We start from the raw sequence: 26,490 nt of genomic DNA on the forward strand, positions 1-26,490 counted from the left end.
TGTTTCTTGAGGCACCTGCAAAGACTATTTTTAGAAGGGTAACATAAAGTTAATAATTTGTAATTACTTGAAAATATTACCTCACACAGTCCGTCAATACAGACATTAGATCTGTCCTGTGAGCAGAGTGTCCCATCCTTGACTTTGCTGGCCAGGGCGAAGAAGAAATCATAGCCTTCAGCAAAGCAGTACAGCTTACAGACATCTTGATCTGGGAGGAGAGAAAATAACCACAGGGGCCAACAAGCAAATCATTTGTAAAACTCCCTCCCAGACTTTCTCTTTACCGTTTCAAATCTTTATTTGAGCCATTTTTGTCTCACCATCCACTCTGGTGTACGGCCTCCAGCTGTAGTACCATCCTCTGAACTGTTTGCCATTGAATTCTGCGCACTGCTGTGCTCTGTAGTCGGAGGTGTTGTGGGGACAATCCTCAGTGTTGCAGAGTTTGTATGACTTGGAGGAGCCCTCACAGAACTTCCCTCCATATGAAGGTCTGCAGAGAAGGACTGAATTAGTTGCCATTCTGTGTACCAGCATGACTAGGTGTGTGCTCTTCAGTATGTATGACTGTGCCTTTGTGAGGGCTTCTCCAATCACAGGTGTATATCCCCAGGCTAGGTTCCTCAAAATCCCTTCCATGGGACAATTACACCTTCTATAAGCCCTCTAATCACATTGTCACTTATCTCTTTCTCGTTCTCAGATTCCTCCCTTTATATCTCTGCATTTCATCTTTCGCTTTTTTAATCCTTCCTCTGTCATCTCCTAACACCAACTCCCCCCCACCCCCTTTTCCCTCTCTCCCCATGCCTGTCATTTCCCTCCACCACCATATCTCTCTCTTTCTCCTGAATCACTCTCTGTCTAATTTAACCTGCCACTTGTCAGGGTCTTGGCATAACATGATAAAGAGGAGGCCCCAGCATGTGGGATAGGGCCCCCTTTCTGACTGGCAGAGCAAATAATCCTGAGTGACTGATGAGTAGGGGGACTAAGTGTACAGATAAGTGATGAAGCCGCAGACCCATGTGAGTTATCTTCCCATGTGTTAATATACTGTTGGTCTTGAGTCAAGCAATCACAATTTGCAGAGACTATTTCTGTATGAAAATATGGACACTCAGTTTGTCCTGAAAATGACAGAAGAACATAGTGATTCAAATTGTTTTGCACAACAAGTCAAAGCTCACCTTTAGAGGTGGGCTTTACGTTTGTATGTTTGTGACCATTGTACCTGGGGTTGTTGCACTGCCTCTCTCGATAGGTGACTCCGCTCTCACAGCTTCGTGAGCAGGCAGACCAGGACGACCACTCTGACCACTGGCCATGCTGAGGCCTCGGGCCCTCGTCACCCTGTTTAACACACTGGCCCCTACGACACCACTGGAGAAACAGAGAGAGGAATCATGAGTGAAAGAGAGGGGAGGCGTGCAAATAGCAAAGTGTCAAAGAAGTGTAAAAAACTTAAAGACAAGACCATCCATGCCTTTTATCTTCTTTACAATGACGCTCTGTCTAACAATGCAAGGTCTGTAAGATGTAGCTTTTAGGTTTAACAGTATAAAAGGTTGTGGTACAGTCCTGCTCACAATCCATCAGTGAATCTTCAGTTGTGTTGCTGTTTGGACAGCTTCTACCTTTAGCTGTCATCAACTAGAATTAACTAAGGTAAGCCAAACACGCAACTGAAATGTGGAAAAACGGTCTCATACCTGACAAGGATACTCTCCTACTGGGAAAGTCTGTCATAGTTGCTTGTCATGTTGACCGACACTGTATTTCATATTTGCTTTTTCCTCCCAACTTTCCTTTTTATTTTATAAGAGCAGTAAAAGTAACTAAATGAAAGCATAAAACCGGTTCAAGAATTGTTGCCACAAATCACTGTAATGTTTCTTCACTGCTAAAAACATCTTGTTGTTCTAAAACAGACGATTAATCATCTGCAAAAGTACTGAAATTATAACTACTTTAAGGCTAGGGTAAAATGACCTCAATTGAACCAGAACTGGCAGATTTGTGTGTGTTTCAATTTTTATTTTTATTTGGTGAGGCAAAATTCTCCTGGCAATCTGATCTATGGAGTGTTGAGAGATCTACGTAAACAAAATAAGAAGCTCAGCAGTAATAACCAGCTGCTTCATCTTACCCTGCAGAGAGGAGCTTCATTGGGGTCATAACGACCTCCTCAGATAGCACCCCCCTCTGCACAGGCTCCTCCAGCTTGTCTTGACAGTTTACGTCACAAGTTGATCGAGGTGCTACGGGAAGCTCATCTTTACGTTTCTGAATCAAGTTATTGAGTGCATGTGCCGCAAAAAAGACTGAGCTATTAACCAATCACATTTCAAAAAGAAAAAATGAGCATTACTCACCTCGAAATCCCTACATTTAATTTGAAACTAGACTTACTTAAAGCAACATTATGTCACAAGCTCATCCCTGGAGGAAAATAAACTGGATTTGTACATGAGAAGATGACATCAGTCACAATATACCCAGTCCAGTTTGCCTATGAGTAATCTAACCTTTGCAAGCACACAAACACACACTGTACACACACAACGCAATGCATTAGTATAGATAGGGTGGCAAATATTCCACTGTTCTTGTTTTTACTTTGTGCTTATGCTTGCCATGAGACAGACGTTTGCGTACACCCTTACACACACCCCTCCAACTAATCTTGTGGCCCTTGACTAAGAACTAGAACAGCTGATTTCCCCTCAGTTTCCCCCTGCGGCTGAGTGCCACGGATTCCTAAGTGAGCCTGTCATTGTTTGTGTTCGGTTAATTGTCCCGTGGTGGGAGAAGGCGGGATTAAACCATCAAGTTCAATATATTGAGAAGCAAATGTGGATGATGGGCTGTCATGGGAGGGAGGGCAAGAGCAAGAGCGAGCCTTTGGGGGAGAATCATCTTGAAAGAAGTAAGGAAAGAAACAAAGAATAAATAAAGAGCACAGATTGCTTTCTGGCCTGAGCCCCAATGGCTTATTTTTGCCACGTCAGCAACAAACCAATTGCAGCTGCTCCCTGAGGTAAAATAATGAAGGGAGAGGAGAGTGTGGTACACTATAACAAAAAAAGAGATTCTACTGACACTGCACTAAAATGAACCCACATCTAAAACATTACAAAACTCTTTGCTCACAAGTTGATGTATTAGTCTGCATGGGAACAAAGATCTTGGTGTGTAAAAAGAGGCCGTTTAAGAAGTGCAGCGTCACTCACTGTTCAAGGCCTTTTGTTTCGAAATAGCCAAACTAAGTGGTATAATCTGCACTACATAATACTAAAGCCCTCAATAAATGCTGCTTTTATAATAGCAGCTCCATTAATTTTGCCTGATCACCTTATAAAATACTGTCACGCTTTGTCAAGTGTAATTAAATCACCCTGAGGTCGATGGTATCCCTTTGAGGAGGAATCTATGCGATGGTCTGTGTGTGAGACTTTTTTAACAAGCTCTATCCCTCGTGTTCTAAATGTCACACAGCTGATAATACTAAGCAGGGTGGCGAAAAAAAGCTGGAACAACTGATGCCTTGAAGCCGAAAATCCATTAAATTAACTTATTTCATTGTTCTTTTGCAGACCAGTTCGTTAATTCTGTGCTGGGAATCTGCAAGCTGTCACTTCCAATGTTTTTTGGAATTGTGTTATTGGGCATATATTCAACACAACTGCAAAGAAATGTTTATGAGTGGCTCTTTTTTGCTTCCTTTCATGTGTGGATTTATTTGTTAAGATGTTGCCATGGAGCAGTGTGATGGCAACAGTCAAGAAAAAAACACATGGTGTCCTCTTTTGACAAAACAGGCGTATAAACTGCAACCTTAATTTGGCTCCTTTGCCTAAAACAGAACAAAGGTTATCTCAGTGATGGTATGATTAAAGGGCAAAGCTACCCCCTGGATATATCACGCATTATTTACATGATTCATAACATCCTAAGGAAAGGGGTTTCTAGCTGCTGGAAATGTCTCTATGACCCATCAAAGATTCTCAAAGCAATGGATAAAAACATCTAAAAGCAATGAATGGGTTCTTCTGCCAGTCAAAGGGTGCCACTCTTGAAGTAAAAAAGCTTGTGCGCCAATCTCCCAGAACCCCCCCTCCTCCACCACACACACACACACACACACACACACACACACACACACACACACACACACACACACACACACACACACACACACACACACACACCACACACACACACACACACCACACACACACACACACACACACACACACACACACACACACACACACACGTTGAGTCACCATATCGGGGCCGCAGGCAGAGCCTTCAGCTGCTGGCATGAACTTCGTCTCACACTTCCTCCCAACACGGTGGCACCACAGAGCCTTGCAGATATCCTGGAACAACAAACGCAAGGAGTTACACTTTACTTCTAATTTACTGCTGTTTACAAAGCCAACAATGAGATAGATAATAAATGATAACATTGTTATTTTGCCATATGAGGGCTATTATAACATGATGGAAAACTTGCTAACAATTATATTGTCTGAATAATGATCTTCTGGCACACTATAAGTGTGAAGCAACCCCAAAATATGTATGCTTCCGTAGCTAGGATAACAACATGTTATTGTCTCACTGCATCACTGATAGTAAAGCATGAACATCTACACTTCTGCAGAAACTAAAACAGCTGCAGTCAGTATCTTCATACATGTTCCTTGGCAAACATACAGCTAATCTTATGGTCAGAAAAAGTTAAACCTGCACAGGATATAAACAGAGATACTGGTAGGTAATGATGTGCATTAACAGGACACAAATGACTTAACAAACTTGACATGTCATGGCTGAGCTTCTATGAAACATTCTGAAGGGACCGGCTGGTTTCCCTGTTCACATCGACTGAGAAACATGGCCTTCTGCTTTCTAACATCCAGTCTATTACTATCTGAATGACTATATCAGATTTTGACAACTCAGTGCAGATGTTGACAAGCACCTTGGCCTCAGCTTGTTGCTGCCTAGAGCCACCATGGAATTCATCCCAAAGCCTATTTGTCCAGATGTTTAGCTTGCTCAGGCCTTTTGTAGCAGTACAAATGGCAGAAAGGGACAGGGAAAAGAGTAAGTGAGTGATGGAAGGATAAGACAGAGAGAGCTGATGGACGTAGTGAGACCGAAACTGGGTTAAAGAGAGAAACAGGAAAAACCACACACACACACACACACACACACACACACACACACACACACACACACACACCACACACACACACACACACACCACACACACACACACACACACACACACACACACACACACACACACACACACACACACACACACACACACACACGGCTCCTCAGGGAGTACCGTATCTTGACAAGGCCTGCCAAAATGTTTCGGGAAATATGAATTCATTGCACGATGAATTGCACCGTTGAGGACAATTCTCGTGGTGTTGTTTTCTTGTGTAACAAGTGTCTGGAAAGTCGGTGAGTGTGATTGTTGCTTGGGGATGTCTGGGTCCTGTGCACCTTGCTGCAGGTGCAAGACCAAAGATAGAGCATAGACTGAAAACAAAACCACGAGGGAGCAATTCTCAGGTATCTTGAAATTATACTTGGATGTTTCAATGTTTAGATGAGAATGCTAAGTAGAATAACGTGTGCTCCTCATGGGTTTAAATCCAGGAAGTAATCTCTGTGGTATTTTGAAAGCTTCTTTCCCAAAATGTTTCCACCATCAATAAAACAGAAAACCTCAAAAGTATTGTTTTCGAGGAGCAAGAAGAAGAAGAAGACAAAAATACTTGTCTGTCTTCTTGCCAGTCCTGTCCCATTCACCAACTTGCAAGGGGGAGATATAACTAAACCATAATTCACTTTACAGGAACATTGCTGGCTGATCCATAGACACAATTCATAAATAAACAGGATATGTGGAGTTTTTCAGCAGAACTATTGTGTGCCATGGTCCTTTTTTGGAAGGTCATGTGCATCTCAAGGTGAGGTTCAGCTGGGTACCATGTTTGGGCTCATGAAGATATCAAATTCAGATGCAAGAACACCAATACTTGAAGAACACCAGACTTTACAGTGCCAACAAACATTGGAGTAATCTAAACCCTATCTGGACTCAGTCAGCGTATATCAACCAATAACATCAGCCGTAATGAGACCAAGGGAATAGCAACAAGGAACGATTCCCATTGGCAATGTTCCAGTGTATATTTAGTCATTCATCCCAGTGAGTATTTCCAGTGGCAGCATTATAACCCTCACTGTTTATATTGTGTGTGAGAGAGAGAGGGAGTACCATAATCATGCATGTCTGTCTGTGTGTATTCACATGAGGGAATGTAATCCTAATCAGTTGCTCTTTTCCTTCCTCTTCCCTTTATTCCTCTACATCATTCTCCCCATCCCGCTCTCAATTTCATTCTCTACTTTTTCCTAAGAAACAATTGCCATAACATAGTTTTAAACTAATTAAGCACTGAATTTCAGTGGATGGGCTGAGAAACCCCCCAAGAGGGAATTCAAACACAGCATGGAAGTTTTTAAATGGTTATTGGATGTCACATTTCAGTCAAAATCTACTTTACCTTCTTAAAGTCGAGGGTGCAAAGTTTGGCCTTCTCCCCAAATTGCCATTTACACTGTGTATCAGCATCGTAGAGCTCGCCAGGCAACTTCTCAGGGTATCGATATTCCTTGATTGCTCTAGGTTCATCTGATAAGCACAAGGCCTGGGCGGAACTGGAGGAGAAGAGGAGAATGAAATAAGCAGTAATGGAAAAGTAGGCGAGCAAAAGGAGAGATAAGAAGAAATCAGAGAAACAAGGACAAAACGGAAGAAAGTTGGGGTAATTTTGGTCAGTGTGGACTGGAAAGGAAAGTATGGGAAAAATATAAAGCGGATTTCATCATTAATCTGATATACAACATCTGTGCTAACACAAACATTCACCCACATGATTAAGAGCTCAATGTAAGGTAGCTGATACTTAAGGTTCCATGCTGTGCACATAGACATTTCACAACAGGGAGCATCAATCAAGCTCCATTGTTTCCCACTATGGAGAGTGCTGACAAGTATTGCCACGGTAACAAAAAAAGTTGCCAAACTTAAAACCTGAGAGTAAGGGTTTTAATGCATCACAGGCTCAATTATGACATGTCAGACATAAAAAACCCCTGCCCATATTGCTCAAATCCTAATACCAGCAGGGGTTTTCAATGTTACGTGATATCACATGTTACTATACGGAGATGGTTTACAGTTTATACACTGCAGTTGGGGGAATATACTGTAATACAACAATATGGTGGAAAGGCATGAAAAGGCAACATATCTTGGAAACTTTCATAGTGCTAGTGAGTGGTCATGATTGCTTTAGCAGATTATAAGTGTGTGTGTGTGTGTGTGTGTGTGTGTGTGTGTGTGTGTGTGTGTGATATTCAATTTCTTTATGGGTCCTATGGGTCTATACAAAACAATGGCGATTCTACAAGTGCAACATTCTGATATTCTACATTATACACTTAATAATGTCTCTGTAAAATACATTATATTTACAGTGCACATATCTGCAGGCCCCAAAGTAAGGTCCATGGGAGAGCATGCATTCAGGCAAACACTACATGCTCCATGTAGCTCGGAGCAGATTGCTGTCAGAGAAGCAGCAGCTTTTTGTAAAGTGTGTACTCTGAAAGGTTGGATCAAAATGTGTTAACAACATTTAGCACTTTAAGCCATGATAATCATCAGCTGGTTATAATAACAAATAGTTACAAATTATATAAACAAGAAAAGCAACTATTCCCTGAAGGTATCCTATTCTATCGTTTTAGACCAAGCAATGTGACTCATAGCCCTCACATAAAATGGCAAACAGTTTTTTTTACAGCTCTGTTTTGGTTCAGAAGCAAGATATGACGTTTTTATTCTGTGAATTTTAGAGATCACAGATGAACACTGAGTTAGCTACTTTTCTTACGTAGCCAGGCTAGCAGTTTCCTCCTGTTTCGAGTCTTGGGCCTTGCTAAACTAACCACTTAAGAGCTCAAACTTGCAAGAGACAGACAAGACAAAAGCTGAACAAAAACACAGAGATATCTCTACAGAATTTGGCCATGATGTGACCAATGGGCCAAAATGTGTCCTCTGTGGCATGACTGACCCTGGGAAAAGAAATGGGACCTCCAGAGAATCTTCTAACTGTTATGCATCACTGACTTTCTGATGGGATTCAATGGTGCTCACAAAACAAAAACAACTTCAAGTGGCTTTGAAGGGGATTTTGCTTCCCCTGCCATGAGAGTTGTCCATCCATTTTAAGCATGACAAAGAGGCAGCGATAAAGACTCTGACTATACATACAACATTGGCCCAGTCCTCTCTGCCATAGCTGACTGAGGAGAGGCAGACTTAAAGTGAGTGTGATGTAAACTCTGTTCATTCCTCCTCCATTGCAGATGAAGGTAGAGACATTAGAGAGTCTCAGTTAACTCAACAAGACACATTTAGCCACATACATTTCAATATCATAACATTCTGTTGATTGCAATTAGGAAAACGCACAGCATTTCAGTAATTTCTTTTCTTTTATCATTCAGGGATTGTACAGGAAGACGACCCCTGGTTGTGTCAGTGGTGCAGAGATCCCCTCCACGTGGCCTCCGGGGTTGATGGGAGTTTAATATAAGGCTGACAGGTCTAACAAGGGTGAGGTCACCGCAGCTCTAATAACTCAGCGAGGAAATACACTGTCTGTCTCCACCACTCTGAGAGGGGAGACCTGACAGTTCAGTTAACACACTGGTAAATTTAGTTGCGGGCACTGGTTCTAAACTATCTGGTTTCAAGCACACACTCACATGCACAGACACATAGTAACACGGCCAGACACATGGACGCTATGTCTGTGTAGCTTGTTTTCCTCACTTGGATGAGCAGGTTGAATGCATGGAAATGCATTTATTGCACAAACACACACTTACAAGACTTTGTCCCTCAAACAGGTTTACTCTCATGTACGCAGACACATACAACATACAGTATGACGTCTGTAAAACAACACCTCCAGGAGAAAAGCAGCACCACATATCACTGTGTTGCCATGTCAGCTATATATTCCAGACTCCCATATATACAGCCTGCTTGTCCTTCCTTTTCAAAAGTAAAGCAAGTCCTGTAATAGTTTTAACATAAGTGCAGTTTTTCCCTTGCCACTCTTTGAATAAGAGCAGTGTTTGTAACTGATATGTCCGCTGCAGACATGTTTTTTCTACAACACATGTTCATCTTTCAGGAACACATGTTAAATAATATCAACACAATGCAAATGAAAAGTGGCTCGTTGCTAGGGGGGACTATTGGTTTAATAATTTTCTTTTAATGATTTGGCCTAATGTCTTTGTTGCATGAGCATGACGATAACTCATTACATTAATGTGCCATACAGTATAAAAGTGATGGAGATCTTATGAGTGATACCCATACATGTAATGATTAACAATAAATGCTTCTTGAAATATTTTTATATTCTTCAAGCACTACAATAAAAGCATAGCAGTAATAGAATAATGTCTGCTTACTTGAGGAAGCGGCTGAGGTACTGGCGGCTGCACGCAGACCATGAGAAGATACCATTGTGCCCAGCTAATGTTGGAGACATTATGTTGCCTTCGGACTTCTTACAAACGTTCCCTTCACCATCATGGACCATTCCAAAACTGGGGAGTGGAAAAAAGGTGCAAATTATTTGTGTGTACAAGTGAAAATGCTCCATGAAATACATAAACATTTTCAATATTATTGAATCAAACCGTAAAAGACAGTTGGCCAAACCAAGTTAAGGTGTAGCAACAATGTGTAAGCACAACATTGCATTACTATGGGTTTTTTTACACACAGAGATAAACACATTTAAAATACATAACATTTTCGACTGAAATGTAAATTGTAAGCAATGCATGGCACAGGATTATCTTCAGGTGGGGTTAAATCATTCCATAACAATTGTTGAACATCCGATATTCTGCCTGGTTCATTTTTCACTTTTGTTTGTTTTTAAGTTGTTGGGAGAGGGAGACAAAGTGGAGTCGTACTAAACAAACCAGGGACATTGTGGTTTACGCCTTAAATTACCAGCACTTTTTTGTAAACATGCACTCGTGAGAGGGATAGAAAACTCTTACTTGTGTCCAGATTCGTGTGCAATGGTGAATGCTAGGCCCAGGCCCGTGTCCTCATTAATGGTACAGCTCCGGTACTTGCTGCACATCCCACTTATTGGAGCAAAACCTGCAAAACCAGAGACGCAATTAGATAAACTTATTTCAAGATGAATTGTAATTTTCTGGACTAACTCCTGAAATGTGTTACTCCAACAAGATTCTCTCAAATGGGAAGCACAAATTCACTCACAAGAGATGACTGGGTTTAAACCCCTCCAGATGGTCAAGTATTGGTCTCTGTGGAAACATTCCTAGATCCCCTGCTACCTTTCCATTATCTTTAAAGCATTTTTTATCTGTCTTCACTTCTTACTCATTCTCTATTAAACCCCCGTTAACTATTTCGCTCCCTTTATGCCTTTCTCTGTGCAATCTCCTTCTGTGTCTTATCCAGATTGTATCCACACAGACACATGACCGCACGTACGCACACGCACGCACATACACGGCACCCTTGGCTCTGTATCACAAAGGATAATACCCAACGGGGCCTCCCTTAATGTTTTTGTCTCTGTGTCTCAGTGAGAGTTTAGCCTTATGTTTTGTTATTTTATGGCTCAAAGTCATTCTCCAGAAAGCGTAAACCCCCTAAAGTTATGTTCTCATGTACATACGTTGCTAATGTGAATAATGCCATTAAACACAAGCATGCAGATTGACTGTGAGAACTGCTATTTACTTTGTTTGTGTCAGGAAAGAGGTCGATCATTGATATTTTGAATTATGGAGAAAAACATTGAGGGAAGGGGCTGTAACTGTAATGCAAATAAACTGAGTTATACTGACTGGTAGCTGGAATGGTCAATTTGCCTTGCACCTTTGGGAGAACTAACTATTTTCTGAATGTACACACACAGAAAGACACACAGACCTTTGAACTGGGCTTTCATAGCAATGATTAGAGCTAATGCTAGCCTCACTTTGACACTTTGAAGTCAAAACACAAGTTTGGGGTTTGAAGCCGGTGTGTGCTTCACATTATGTGTATGTGCTTGTGTGTGTTTCTCTGGGACACACAATGGACGTTTTTTCTCACAGTGAGGAAGACAACAATGTGTTCGCATTGTCATTATTACAAACAAGCTGTTGTTAGTTTGTTAGATGGTTAACACTCAATGAGTGTGTTTGTGTTCAAAGTAGCTGTGTCTGGTCTGTACAGTTAATAGCTAAAGGGTACTTTTTCAAATTATTTAAGTGAAAACATTATTAGCATTAGTCTTATTTACTGACTTTAAGGTTAATATTCCTTATCCAGATATAAATGTGTTTGTGAATCAGATTTGACCTTTCGATATTGCTTTTTATGGTCATAACAGTAATAATATTATGTTCTTGTCTTGTGCTGTAAAACATATAGGTTTTCACCTCAGTGTATACAGTACAGTGGTTGTTACTGTGGAGTTTAAAACATCTGAAAGCTGCAGTGTTTTTGTACATCTGGTTTAGCTTATGTGACACTAGGTGTGACACTGTGTGACAGAGGACAGGGACAACTTCCCAGAGAAGGACAGACAGCAAGTGCAAATGGCATACTTCTAAAAAGACCAAGGAACAAAAGCAGAATAGGGACATATAGCATATATGTGACTTTGTTAAGATAGTCACAACCAACCCTTGTCATTTTAGCATTTAAATCAGTAATACCCTTTTAGGCATTTTGTAACTACAGAATCTACTTCTAAATGTTGAGGTATGAAGCCTACCAAGAGTGTCACAGGGTTCATTCTTCCAAGAGCAGATGTCGAGTCCCGTGAGGAGGATGGCGTGGTCGTGGTGTCGGCCCTCCCTGCCTCCCAGGGTGGACTGCCAGTGGCAGAAGCTGTTCAGTGTGTGGTCTGCATGGTGGTTGATCACCAAGCCATCCTGTGAGATAAGGAGATAAGAGGAAGCAAAAAGAGAGACACTTGCATTATGGTTGAATCTGAGAGCATGTTAGTCTTCTTCATTAAAAATGAGAAACATGTCAAAGAGAAGGCAATGTGATTACATTCATTGATATTTTTTATGCCAGATTATTGCCTGCTTTATAAATTCAATTACCAAACTCTTTTGAGATCTAGGAAGATTTGAGAGAAGACACTTATCAGATAAGAGTTTCTGCTACAAAGACAAACATCTGTGACCTTATTGCCATTTTTCACATTCCTCCCGCTGATAATTTGCTCTTAAGTTAGATAAAATCTATTAACATCACAGGTGGATGGAAACTAGAATCCCTTCTCCTGCCTTGCTTGACTCTTTGTCTTTGACCCTGCTCCACCTGTTTCTCTCTGCTTCTCCTTTCTTTTCTCTTGCACTCACGCTGTCTTTCTTTCCATCTCCCGCTCTGAGAGAATTTCCCTCCTATATCGGGCAAAGATCCAAGGAAATGCACATCCTATAATTAACCACTGTAAAAGTCCTTAGTAGTTGGGACGACCCCGGGAAAATATCTGAGAGACAAAGTGATCTGGACCTTCAGGCATAAAAACAAATAAACAAAGAAACCATTTTTTTTGCAGTTTTTTGTGCTTTGCATTCCTTTCGTGTCTGAAGCTCCAACATGAACACAGCTAACACAGAGAGAAACACACTGTTATTAGTGTTTTTGAAGTCCCTTTAACTGGATACATTCAAATCCTTTCATGTGAGAATCTTTTTTTCCAATCTGCAAAACCATTTAAAAATGCAGCAATGCAATTCAGTGATTCCTTATTGACATATTAAGGTATTCACCTGACTCGCATGCATTGTGATGCTTACCTGGTCTTCGTCCAAAAGCACAAGGCCAACGATCACTATGTTGATGTTCCCCCCAATCGTACCATCTTTGAAGAGACTGGAAACCTAGGAGGCAGGTAAAAATACATTATTATATATTATTAACACAATAGTCTGATAAAACTCTTTTCATCCATCTATTGCATCATGAAAGTCAGCTTTTTATCAAAATATTAACTGTATATATATATATATATATATAACTGTTAAAATACCATGGCCATGACCTTATGATGACTTTTAATTGGCACTTACTAGCATCCTATTTCACTTGTCCATGTATCTTTAAAGATGTTTAACTTACAACTACTTCAAAAAGTAGCCTACATGAGTCGTCATATAGCTCAGTTGGAAGAGATGGTCCCCTAGCGGAGGACCAGGGTTCGAATCCGGCCCAGGACCATTTGCCATATATCATCCCTTCAACACTGTCACTACAATAAAGGCACTAGTGACCCAAACAATCCTGGGCTAAAAATAACTACAGACATTTTTATCAATTTCATCAAGGTTATTGTCAACATATTAAGTCCTGAAATTGATACTTTTGTTCTGATGACCAATAAGTTCTTGCACCACTTAGACACATGCAATAGAGACATCTGTGTCAAGTGCATAAGACAACACACATTCCTGTAGAAAAAAAACACACACATCTCTTTTGATGGTATCGCTATGACAGCCATAACTGCTGTTTTCAATTTAGCTTCTTGTACTTAAACGGATATCTGACCATTAATCATAACACTTTGGGCTTTGAAGGTAGACTCCTGATCCTTTGCGCTTGTTCGCTCTCTATCTTTCTCCCTGTGAATACCTCAGGTGCCACTCGCTAAGCCCTTTCCCCCCCCTTCAGGAACACTCTCATTCGTTCCTTATGTTCCTGATGTTTGGTCTTCCACTGCGCTGACGCATGAGAAGACACATGGCTGTGGTTTGTTACCAAATTCAGGCAGAACTCAGAGGTCAAAGAGGCAATCAAAACCACTTACTTAAACTAAACTCTCATGCTACACTGCTGTTTTGACAGAGCTCCACATTTGTAAAATTCAACACATAGATGAAATCACTTTGTTTTCATTGCCTTATAGAAACAATCACCAGTTTCCATAGAGCTTCAGTGTTGTGTGCTATATCATGTACGGTGTGTTACATTTGTAATCAACGCTTTTGAAGTCTTTCCACTCTGCTGCGAAGAAAACATAAATCCATGCAAAGGCTGGAAAGGCACATCATATTGAATTTTTCACAAATATTAAATAAAGACCCATGAGAGCTGACAGGTGGGGTAGGGGGATGGGTGTTTTCTGTGAAACTCCATACTACAGTTAGGTGACTCCTCTGAGGCGGGCCGTTACTGCTCCAGCTTGGTTTCTACTAGAGGGAACTGTGTTTTCAAAATAGACGGATTATCTTTGGATTTGTCAATCACTCATTAAGTAGCCAAACAGGCATGACGGAATTTGCTTTCAGATCAGCTGAGAAGGATGGGTGGACACTTTGAGCATCATGGCAATGATCTCACTGAGATATCACTTTCATGTTTTTACATGTGCTTATCATAAGGGAGAGTGGAAGTCACTACACTCTAAGATATGGCAAACTTTAAATCTCTTTATGCATTGCTTCCACATAATTTTACGCCAATCTCTTAACATGCTAAATAATGACAATGTTGAAGACAGACATGTTCTTGGCCAGGTCAGCATTGCAAATGAGATTCTATCTCAATGCTTTTATCTGGTTAAATAAAGGTTAAATAAAAAAAATAAAAAAAGACCAACTAAAACCGTTATTTAATCCAGTCATCAAGATGTTTGATACTTGGATATATGCAAGAGTCTTCTTTTTTGTGTAAAGATTGCATTTTGTAAAGAAGACATGAGGTATATAGTAGAAAAAACACATCTTATATTACATTTGTTATTTATAAACATAAGATTAAGTCCACCATGCAAGCATCTCTGCATGCTGTACTCGTTGAATACTAGCTAAATGCTAAAATCAGCAGGCCAATAATCTCACTGAAATATTACACCGCCAATATAGTTTAAACTTTAAACTCATGATGATTAACATTGTACATACAATTATGTTTCCCTCACCATATTGAGCACAGTGAGAACATATGTGGTAATGTTCTCGTGGCCGTGGTTGTCCATCATCTTCTTGTCCACCACCACCAGCGTCTCCACATTGAGCTTCTCATTACCCTTGTTCTTCATTAGCACTGCTCTTTTGCTCCTCAGGGTGAAGTTGTACTCATCTGGAAGGGTGAAGACATCCTCTTCTGGAGGCTTGGGCATGTCTGAATAGAACAGAATAAAGGATAAATGGAGTGAACTTATTAACCTTTTTTTCAACAAAAGACAGGGTGTGGAAACTTAAAGATCAAATGCAAAGGTTTTTTTTATAATTGCCAGTAAAATCGAAATCATATAGCTACAACACTATCTAAGATATTGCAGTATTAAAATCGGAGATAATATGCGTCTGGCAATGCGCAATATTTATTTTGTTCAACCCCCAACACCAAGTCCGACGATTTATTTTCTCAGCCGCTCCTCCGCAAGATGGCGTCGCGTGACGTCAGTGGCCAAACAAACAAACCTTGGCTTATCGCTCACAGCTGCTTCCGCCGATAGTACAACTTAGTTTCGTTATCATGTCTGATTCTGAGTAGACTATAGACTAAAAGCTTTAGGAATCCAAACTATAACATATAATAAGTACCCTGTATCAAGATTGATGCAAAACAAGTGAAATTTGACCTTTTTAGAGAGGTTTAGAAAAATAAAGTCCAGGCGCTCTGAGTGAGCCTCTGAATTAGCCCCGAGCGAAAAATGCTCGCAGCGGCTTCCGCCGATAGTACAATTTAGTAGGGCTGTGCAATTAATCGTATTTTAATCGCGATTACGATTATGGCTTGCGACGATTATGAAAACAGCATAATTGACAAAATACGATTATTTTGCTGGGTGCGCTTTCACCCCTCCCTAAAAGCCCACTCGGCCACGTGGGAGTGACATGTGTTGTGAGTGTTCAGCGCGAGCGAAGATGTCAGAACAAGAGCAGCAACTCGTTAAAAAGAAGGGTCAAACTATTTCCACTATTTGCAAGTACTTTGGCTTCCAGGAGTCCGACGTGGAGCAAAATAAAGTACAGTGCAGGATTTGTTACCAGGTTGTGTTGGCACCACACGCTAACACAACAAATGTCTTTAATCATCTGAAATACAACCACAAAGTGCAATACGACCGGGCAGTAATACAACAAAAAGCAGATGCCCGCTCGACTTCATCCATCACATCATCACAGTCATCGATTCAGGACGCATTGTACAGAGCAACGGCCTACGCGACGAGCTCGCAGAGACACAGAGATATTACAGGTGCCATTACATTTCACATCGCTAAAGATATGTGCCCAGTTAGCACTGTTAGCAACCAGGGCTTTAAGCAACTTGTCAACACGTTGGACAAGCGTTACGCGATGCCGTCTCGGTATTATTTCAGCAGGTCTGCGCTGCCTGCACTATATGACAAATGCCGTGGGGAAGTTGAGAGAGATCTGGCTTCAGCTGACTACTTTGCTACCACAACAGACCTATGGTCTAGCCCAGGGGTGCCCAACCAGTCGATCGCGAGATGTGTCTAAAAATAGAACAACAATATTCTGTTTTATGTCCTGTAACATAATCTTCCTGTGCCAGAATAATGCACTTGAACGCATCAAAGCTTTGTGATTGGCCGGCGTCACCCCATGTGTCGGGGCGTGGCTGAGGGTCTTCAGTACAGGTGGCAATATCGTCACCTGCCTGCGCTCATCTCTGAAACTAGACCATGTAAACAGGCTGGTGTTTCTTGCAAAAAATCTTTAAGAGATGACATGAGCAGCCCTACCAGCATTTTCCCTTTAAACTGTGGGTTTTCTCCGGAAGTTTTTCCTTGTACGATGTGAGGGTCTAAGGACAGAGGGTGTCGTATTGTCATACTGATATTTTGTACAAACTGTAAAGTCCACTGAGACAAATGTAACATTTGTGATATTGGGCTATATAAATAAACATTGATTGATTGATTGCCATGGTGGCATAAACATTTTTATTTGGTCTTAAATTGTAGTTCAACATTTATTTCCTGTTACTTCTGGACCATGACGGTTGGCCAGCCTTCAACGTTTAACTGAGTGGAATATGTTGAATATGTTTTACCAAAATGTTGGCTATATGTTAAGGAGTTTTCAGTAGGTTGTGACAGTGCACTGCATCATATTTGATTTAATTTATTTTGGTCTAATTTATTTGTATTTATCATATTAATAATATATGTTTAGTATGGTTTTGGAAGTGCGCTCCAACATATTTGTTGATCTTGTTTATTGGTAAAATATTATTTGTTTTAAAGTTCAATAAATGGTCAATGAATAATCGTCAAAATAATCGTGATATCAATTATTGACCCAAATAATCGTGATTATGATTTTCGCCATAATCGCACAGCCCTACAACTTAGTTTCGTCTATCATGTCTGATTCTGAGTCGGAGGCCACCCAATATCTGGAGTATGTTGTCGACATCCAACCATATCGAAACGAGCCTCTGATGTCGAAGAGGAAATACAAGGAAACGTCACCTGATATCACCGATGAAAGTGCTGATGGCGATGATTCAAGTTCGCCATCTGAGGAAGAGGCCGAGGGTGCTGAGAATTGGTGTAGATGTGGAAACTGCCAGACCATGCTTACAAGCCGAGAAAACAAGTGCTGCCACAACTATGGGAAAGTGAAGGAAGAGATGGGAGAAGAAGTCTGCATCACCGACTGTAGGACGTTCGAAATTTTCCGTTATGAGTGGAGGAGCGATGAATGAGCTGCAGATAAACTACAATGCAACAGTGAATTAGCCCCGAGCGAAAAATGCTAACCTATCACTCCTAGCGCCCTTATTACTTATCCTAGCTCCACATCCAACACATTGTTTATGATCGTAAAGACACAGAATCTAACGGTGCCCACCTCTATAAGCTATACAACTGCAATTCCGTTATCTGCGTTATCTGCTGTGCTCCGTGCGCTTTGAAATCTAATCAAAAGTTGTTTACCTCAATTCTTTGGCGTTTCTGCATCGCCCGGCTCTTTCGTTCTTTCAGTGGTTTCTTGTGCTGAAATGTGGAGGGGACGGCTCCGGGTTTCAGCCTCCGACGTGCTATTAATGCTTCTCCACCAACAGACTTCATGATAGCAGGATCAACGTCGTATGCATCACACGCGAAGTGGTCAGAACACAACTTGCTCCATTTTGTCGGTTGCCATCCAACACGATTCACTAAAAAAATCCCTTTTTTGCGGATGATTTGGTCTTTGGGAAATGCATGTAAAACTCTCCCAGATCCCGCACCGTTCGTACAACAAAAAGCTCAACAATAACCCATGTTAATTCAGTTTTATTTTCGAAAAACATGTGACCGAGACTGCCGAGTCGGGATATTTGGTCCAGAGACTGTTTGGCCACTATTACGTCACACGCGCGGAGGCTGCTGGGAATTACATGTCAGAAATTCAGACGGCTTTGGGTCGAGTTTTGGATCAATAAAAAGCTTTTTTTTGGATGTATTATCTCGATTTAAATAAAATAAAAAATACAGGCAGTCTTAAAAACAACATTTCTATAAAAATGTAGCATATTTGGAAGCTTTGCATTTGATCTTTAAGAAGAAACTGAAGTAGTACACCCTGAGTAGCCTATCAGGATCGCTACACTACCCCCCACTACAAAGTTCCTCGCCCACGAGGAACATATAAAACACAGTACAAAACACTCCCCCCACCCTCTCCAGCTCACTGCAGGGACTACCCCACTGGCTGTCCCCAACCAAACCAGTAGCCTTTGAAAACACAGAAAATCCACCACAATCCCAGCCCTCTATAGTGTCTACCCCCCCACTACAAAATTCCTCGCCTACGAGGAACAACTAAACACAGCCCCACACTACACCTACACACTGAACTTTGACTAGGAAGAGCTGGGTGGACTACCATCCCTTCCAGTGAGACCAGGGCGCATTCTTGCCCTCTACAGGAACTGGGGAGTCTCACTATAACCTTAATACCACACAAAGTCTCTGAAACGACCCGGGGGTCGTGTCTGCCTTCTCGGCAGGGGGGCTGGGGTTGCCGGATCTGGCCCAGGCGCCGAAAGACTGGGGGGACTCTCAGTCCTTGATGGGGGACTGCTGCTCTGTCCGCCGGGGGGTCTGCAGAGGGATGTCGATGGGACGTCTGTGTGTCCCGAGGTTCCTTCGGTCTGTGGGGAAGCGACGCCTCTGTACGGAGCCAGCCTGTCTCTGTGGAGCACCACTTTTCTCCCCTTTGGTGGCAGCTGCACCCTGTAGACCACTTCCCCCACCCTCTCCAGTACTCGGCAAGGACCCACCCACTGACTGTCCAACTTTGGGCACCGGCCTTTCGTTCGTTGTGGGCTGTAGACCCAAACCAGTTCCTCGGCCCGGAAATGCTGCCCTCTGGTCCTGATGTCGTAGTTCTGCTTCTGTCTCACCGCAGCACTTTTCTGCTGCTCGCGGGCAAAGGCATGAGCGGACTCAAGCCGGTCCTGCAGCCTCCTTGCGTACTCAGGACCAGGAGGCGTGTCCAGGGAATCTGGTGGCCGACCAAACGCCAACACCGCAGGGGTTCGAAGCTCTCTCCCCAGCATGAGGAGGGCCGGCGAACAGGCTGATGACTCCTGGACTGCAGACCGACATGCCATGAGCACCAGGAGCAGATGCTCGTCCCAGTCACGCTGATGCCGCGACGTGAGGATGGCCAGCTGCTGTCCCATGGTGCGATGAAATCTCTCTACTAGTCCGTCGCTCTGTGGTCGCAGGGGGGAGGTGCGTGTTTTGTGAATGCCCAGTTGAGAGCACATGGAGGCGAACACCCGGGATTCGAAATTCCTCCCCTGGTCACTGTGCAGGGTCTCCGGTACTCCAAACCGGCTGAACATGCCGGACACCAAGGCATCCGCGACTGTCTCTGCTTCTTGGTCAGGGAGCGCATACGCCTCTGTCCACTTTGTGAAGTAGTCTATGGCCGTGAGAACGTAGCGGTTACCCCTGTTTGACAAGGGTAGCGGCCCCACCACATCAACCGCTACTCTCTCCATCGGGTCCCCGACGGGAGATTGTTGCAGCAGAGCATGGGAACGCCCCGGGGGGCCCTTCCGTGCCGTACACGGATCACAGCGGCGACAGAAGTCTTCGACATCCCTTCTGCACTGTCCCCAGTAGCAGCCCTGACGAAGGCGGCGGAGGGTCTTAGTGACTCCAAAGTGACCAGAGCCTGCCGTGCCATGCATGGCCTTGAGTACGACCTCTTGCAGGACCCTAGGAACCACCACTTGCCACCTCTTCTCCCCCGTTGCTGGCTCCTTCCACGCCCGCTGCAGTACGCCCTGACACAGACGTAGAGACTCAAACTGAGACCACAGCCCCTTTGTTGCTTTGGAGAGCGATGCCACTTCCTCCCACGGTGGCCGCTGCTGCGACTCAACCCACTGCAGTACAGGCTGAAAAACGGCGTCCAGCTCTTGCTGTTGCTTCCACTCTGACGCATCCACTGTCTGGAGCTCCCTGCAGATAGCCTCCTCCACTTGCTGCGCTGCCGCACAGACGATGTCCTCCTCCAGCAGCTCCTTTTCGCGAGTCTCTCTCTTCTCGCAGTAGTGGCATCCGCCGCCGGCACACGGCCGCCGGGAGAGGGCGTCTGCATTGGTGTGGCGCACCCCAGCCCGGTGCTCCACCCTGAAGTCGAACGATTGGAGCTCTTCTAGCCACCTGGCGACCTGCCCTTCTGGCTCTTTGAACGTCATGAGCCACTGTAATGCAGAGTGATCCGTCCTCACCGTGAACGCTTGCCCGCACAGGTAGTACTTAAAATGCTTGATGGACTGCACTACTGCCAAAAGTTTTCTGCGGGTAACGCAGTATCGTCGCTCCGCTTTGTTGAACGCCCTGCTGAAGTATGCCACCACCCGCTCCCCCTCTGATGTAGTCTGGGATAGCACTCCGCCTACCCCAACGCCGCTAACGTCGGTGTCCAGGGTGAACGGCAGCCGGGGGTTGGCTGGGACGAGAACCGGGGCTTCGCTCAGGGCACGCCGAAGGCCGTCAAACGCTGCTTGACATTGTTCAGACCACAGGAACTCCCTGTCCTTCTGCAGCAGCTGGAACAGGGGTGCGGCAATGCAGGCAAAACCCCGTACAAACTTCCTGTAGTACGAGGCCAGGCCCAGGAAACTCTTCAGCTGTTTCTGGTTGCGAGGATTTGGCCAGCCTGTGACCGCCTGCACTTTCTCGTGCAGGGTGCCGATGCCCTCCCCCCCCCACTTTGTGGCCCAGGAAGGTGACCTCTCTCTGTAGGAAATGGCACTTATCTGGATGTAGCTTCAACCCAGCGGCTCTGATCCTCTCCAGCACCACTTTTAGCGATCCTAGGGCCGCCTCAAACGAGCTACCATGCACCAGGATGTCGTCCAGGTAAACCAAACACTGTTGGCGGGGAATCCCAGACAGCACCCTGTCCATCAACCGCACGAAGGTGGCCGGGGCATTACACAGCCCAAAACTGAGGACCTTGAACTGCCATAGTCCTCGGCCGGTGCAGAAAGCCGTTTTTGGTCTGGCCTCTGGGGCAAGAGGGACTTGGTAATACCCGCTGCGGAGGTCCAAGGAAGAGAACCACGACGACCCTGCGACCAGGTCCAGGGACTCATCGATGCGGGGAAGGGGGTATGAATCCTTCTTGGTGACCCCGTTCACCGGTCTGTAGTCTGAGCACAGCCGCCAGCCCCCTGTCTTCTTCGGGACCATGACTACCGGTGCTGCCGGCTGTCTGAGGGCTCGATGATGTCTGCCTGCAGCATGCTCTGCACTGCCTCGTCGCAAGCCTGCTGACGAGCCAGGGGGAGTCGCGCGGGCGACACCTGATGGGCCGCGAGTCCCCCGTATCGATCTCGTGTTCCACCAGATGCGTTCGGCCCACCTCCTCCTCCTTCATGGCGAAACTGCTCTGGAACTCTAGCAGGAGCTGCCCCAATTGCTCCTGCTGCTCGGGATTCAGGCCGCCACAGTTCTTCCTCCACACCTCCAATACTGTAGACCGAGCCTCTTCTACCTCCGTCTGGGGTACTTGGGGGGGGCTGTGCTCGGGTGGCGCAGCCCGGGGTTGACAGGTGGGGAATTGTCCTGAGTGGGCGTCACCGTGGGTACAGGAAGGGAGGGAGGGTTTGCTTCCGTGTCTAGGGTACTCACGGTGGGTGTCGGGGGTCTCCCCGCAGGCTCAGCAGGGTTGTGGACACGGGTCATAGTAATTACAGGCCGCCCCCCCCGAAACTCACTGTGCCGGCTTGAAGATCCAGGAGGCAGCCCGTCGCCTTCAGAAAGTCCAAACCCAGAATAATGATAATGATGGTAATGATATATACAGCCTATGGTAGTGACACAGTCATCCAGAGATTCAGCGGCTCTTTCTCCACCCTCTAACTGCCTCACGATGGAGGATCTCCCGCAGCTGCCTCCGGAAGTCTGGGTGTACATCTTGAGCTTCCTGAGCACCGAGGAGAAACACACGGTGCGCCTCGGCTGCCGAAATCCACAAAATAAAGCAAAAGTCGGGACAACTTGAAAGGATATGGCGTTCCTCTAAACTTGAAGAATCTCGTTTAATTTGGCATATTACTCTCAATGAATATAAGAAAGCACTGCGTAAAGCGAGAGCAGCCTACTACCCTTCATTAATAGATGAGAATAAGAATAATGCAAGATTTCTTTTCAGCACTGTAGCCAGGCTGACAGAAAGCCACAGCTCGATTGAGCCTTCTATTCCCATAGCACTCAGTAGTAATGATTTTATGTGCTTTTTTAACGATAAAATTGTTACTCTTAGAAACAAAATTAATGACCTCTTGCCTTTGACCAGTATAGTGTTATCAACAGCTCCCGGAAACGTAAGTTCTGATATTACACTGGATAGTAAACTAGAATGCTTTTCAGCCATAAACCTTGAACAATTAAATTCAATGATTCTCTCTTCTAAACCATCAACGTGTATGTTAGACCCAATTCCAACTAAGCTGTTGAAGGAAGTTTTTCCAATAATTAGCACTTATTTGTTAAATATTATGAATATGTCTTTATTATCAGGCTGTGTTCCACAATCATTCAAAGTAGCAGTGATAAAACCGCTTCTTAAAAAGCACAACCTCGATCCAGAGGTTTTAGCCAATTATAGACCTATTTCCAATCTTCCGTTCCTCTCAAAAATTCTTGAGAAAGCGGTCACAAAACAGTTGTGTGATTACTTAAAAAACAATGATTTATTTGAAGATTTTCAGTCTGGCTTTAGAACACATCATAGCACAGAGACAGCTCTGGTTAAAGTCACAAATGACATTCTAATAGCCTCTGACAAGGGACGTGTCTCTATTCTTGTTTTGCTCGATCTCAGTGCTGCATTTGATACTATCGACCATGATATCTTATTGCAAAGACTAGAGCACTTAGTTGGCATACAGGGAACTGCTTTAGACTGGTTTAGGTCCTATCTATCTGAACGCTCTCAGTTTGTACGTGTCAATGATGAATCTTCCACGCAATCCAAAGTTAGCCATGGAGTGCCACAGGGCTCAGTGCTCGGACCTATTTTGTTCACATTATATATGCTTCCGTTAGGCAATATTATAAGGAATCATTCTGTACATTTTCATTGTTATGCGGATGATACTCAACTATATTTATCAATCAAGCCTGATGAAATTAATCATCTAAATAAAATTCAAGACTGCCTTAAGGACTTAAAAACGTGGATGACCTTAAACTTTTTGATGTTAAACACGACCAAAACTGAAGTTATTGTACTTGGCCCGAAGAATCTACGAAATAAATTATCTAAGGATATACTAACTATGGATGGCATTAATTTGGCCTCCAGTGAGACTGTAAGGAATCTTGGTGTTATATTTGATCAGGATTTATCCTTTAACGCCCACATAAAATCAATTTCAAGGACCGCCTACTTCCATCTACGTAACATTGCAAAAATCAGGCATATCTTGCCTTAAAACGATGCAGAGAAACTAGTCCATGCATTTGTTACTTCAAGGCTGGATTATTGTAATTCTTTATTATCAGGGTGTACCAAGAAGTCAGTCAAGTCGCTTCAGCTGATTCAAAATGCTGCAGCTCGTGTACTAACCAGTTAGGAAAAGGGACCACATTACTCCTGTTCTGGCTGCCTTACACTGGCTCCCTATAGAACACAGGATATAATTTAAAATTCTTCTTCTCGCCTACAAAGCCCTTAATGGGCAGGCGCCATCTTACCTTAAAGAACTCATTATACCCTACTGTCCTACTAGGGCATTGCGTTCCAAGAATGCAGGGTTGTTGGTTGTTCCTAGAGTCTCTAAAAGTACAATGGGAGCCAGAGCCTTTTCTTATCAAGCTCCACCTTTGTGGAATCAGCTTCCAGTTTGTGTTCGGGCGGCAGACACCCTATCCGTTTTTAAGAGTGCGCTTAAGACCTTCCTTTTTGATAAAGCTTATAGTTAGGGCTGATTAGATTCAGCCCCTAGTTTTGCTGATATAGGCTTAGTTTGTCGGGGGACATCTTACTTCTTCCTTCTCTCTGTCTATACCTGTGTACTCTCATGTTCCGATTAACCCAGCTTCCCCAAATGTCTTTCTTTTTGGTGTCTATATACGCCGGGATCCGGAGTCATGGATGATCCTGCGCTCCTCTGTCCTGGATCGCGAGCCCTGGATCTTGAGTCGTGGCTGTGGTCCTGGATCATAGGTCCTGGATGGATATCCTCGTGGATTCATCTTCCTATTATACACACATGCATTTCCAAACATTTGGACTACCTATGTTGCAAATGTATTATCTTTTCAATTTACACACGGCATCTATTGCACGTCTGTCCGTCCTGGGAGAGGGATCCCTCCTCTGTTGCTCTCCCTGAGGTTTCTCCCATTTTTTCCTTTAAACTGTGGGTTTTCTTCGGAAGTTTTTTCTTGTACGATGTGAGGGTCTAAGGACAGAGGGTGTCGTATTGTCATACTGATATTTTGTACAAACTGTAAAGTCCACTGAGACAAATGTAACATTTGTGATATTGGGCTATATAAATAAACATTGATTGATTGATTGATTGGCTGCAGACAGCTGAAGGTGCTCATCGATCAGCCGCCTTTGTGGAGGAATCACACCATGATGCTGTGCGACCTGAGACGATACACCTACGGTTTCTGGGACATGCTGCGACACCGAAAACTTACCCGGGTTGTGGTGCATCATTTGCGGCGTAAAGAGTGGCGTCGCCTCGTTAAATTCCTCCCGACGCTCAGCGCGGTGGTGTTACTGGACGGAGGGAAGAAATACAAAGGGACATACATGGATAAACTGGCGCACTTTCCCGGGTTGAAGGACATCGGGGTGAGGAACTGCATCTGGGAGCAGCCCATGCTGGGGTCCAGTCTCACCTCTAAGCTCCAGGAGCGCCTGACTCACCTGAGCGTGTGCAACATGAGGCTGCCCTGCCGCGCGCACTTCATCCAGGCCGTGTCTCACCTGGTGAACCTGCAGTACCTGCTGTTCCACCAGCAGGGGAAGGGCTACGGGCTGGACACCGTGAGGCCCGTGCCCTGCGAGGTCTTCCACAACCTCCTGCTGAGTCTGAAGAAACTGAAGCACCTGTCCTGGGGGATGAGAGGGGAACCACCTGCACCTCTACCTGACGACTACCTGAGTCCATCAGACCCAGAGAGCCCAGGTGTTCCCAGGTACGGAGGCCCGGCGCTCACCAGTCTGGAGCTGGTGGATTACCCAGAATGCACGGGTCCTGTATATCCGCTATCCACACGGGGTGCCGCACTTCCACTCCCCCCACCGACACAGACAGCACTCCTCTTCCTTTCATAGCCGCCAACTCTCCGGTGACTGTGCGCAGACGCACCGCTGTCGGCTCGAACATAGTCCCACTGGGCAACACCTCTGCTCTCACCAGGGTTACTGTAGAGCCTGTGTCCACCAGTGCATCGCAGGGCACCCCCTCCACCTCGACAGGAACATAGCAGGAGTCCCCACCAGCACGGCCCACCGCGACGACAGGCTCCACTCCGGTGTTGTCATCTTTTTCAGGAGGGCGTAGAGTCTGGCTCCCCCTGCTGTGCTGTCGGGCTCCCTCCACGGATGTCTGAGTCGGTGGCAATAAAGCTGTGGTTTGTTTGGGGAGTCTTCGGGCTTGGTTCCACATATCCTCCTCTATGCGGGCCCCCCGTCGTTTCCCTGGTGTTCGCCGAGCCTTGGTGCAGTCTCTGGCAAAATGTCCTGGCTGACCACACTCCCAGCAGACTCTGGTGTCTGGTCTGTGTGTTGGCTGCAGAGAAACAGCCCTTATCATCTCTGTCAGCTCGGTAACCCATGCAGGCT

General features: G+C 44.4%; 1 protein-coding gene across 5 annotated transcripts in view; it reads right to left on the reverse strand.

Moving 5' to 3' along the window:
• LOC117541448 (A disintegrin and metalloproteinase with thrombospondin motifs 16) overlaps nt 1–26,490 on the reverse strand; it is a 69,278-nt gene that overhangs the window by 21,113 nt on the left and 21,675 nt on the right. For all 5 annotated transcript variants that reach the window (XM_034208604.1, XM_034208607.1, XM_034208605.1 and 2 more), the window contains 10 exons: nt 15,108–15,310; nt 12,985–13,068; nt 11,946–12,105; nt 10,204–10,309; nt 9,601–9,738; nt 6,606–6,759; nt 4,293–4,388; nt 1,238–1,386; nt 324–496; nt 81–211 (listed from right to left, as the gene is read on the reverse strand). In XM_034208604.1, the coding sequence (XP_034064495.1) occupies nt 81–211; nt 324–496; nt 1,238–1,386; nt 4,293–4,388; nt 6,606–6,759; nt 9,601–9,738; nt 10,204–10,309; nt 11,946–12,105; nt 12,985–13,068; nt 15,108–15,310 (1,394 nt within the window). The remainder of the gene's footprint in view (nt 1–80; nt 212–323; nt 497–1,237; nt 1,387–4,292; nt 4,389–6,605; nt 6,760–9,600; nt 9,739–10,203; nt 10,310–11,945; nt 12,106–12,984; nt 13,069–15,107; nt 15,311–26,490) is intronic.

This window comes from Gymnodraco acuticeps, unplaced genomic scaffold (genome assembly GCF_902827175.1).
Source record: "Gymnodraco acuticeps unplaced genomic scaffold, fGymAcu1.1, whole genome shotgun sequence".
In the NCBI taxonomy this organism is placed as follows: domain Eukaryota; kingdom Metazoa; phylum Chordata; class Actinopteri; order Perciformes; family Bathydraconidae; genus Gymnodraco; species Gymnodraco acuticeps.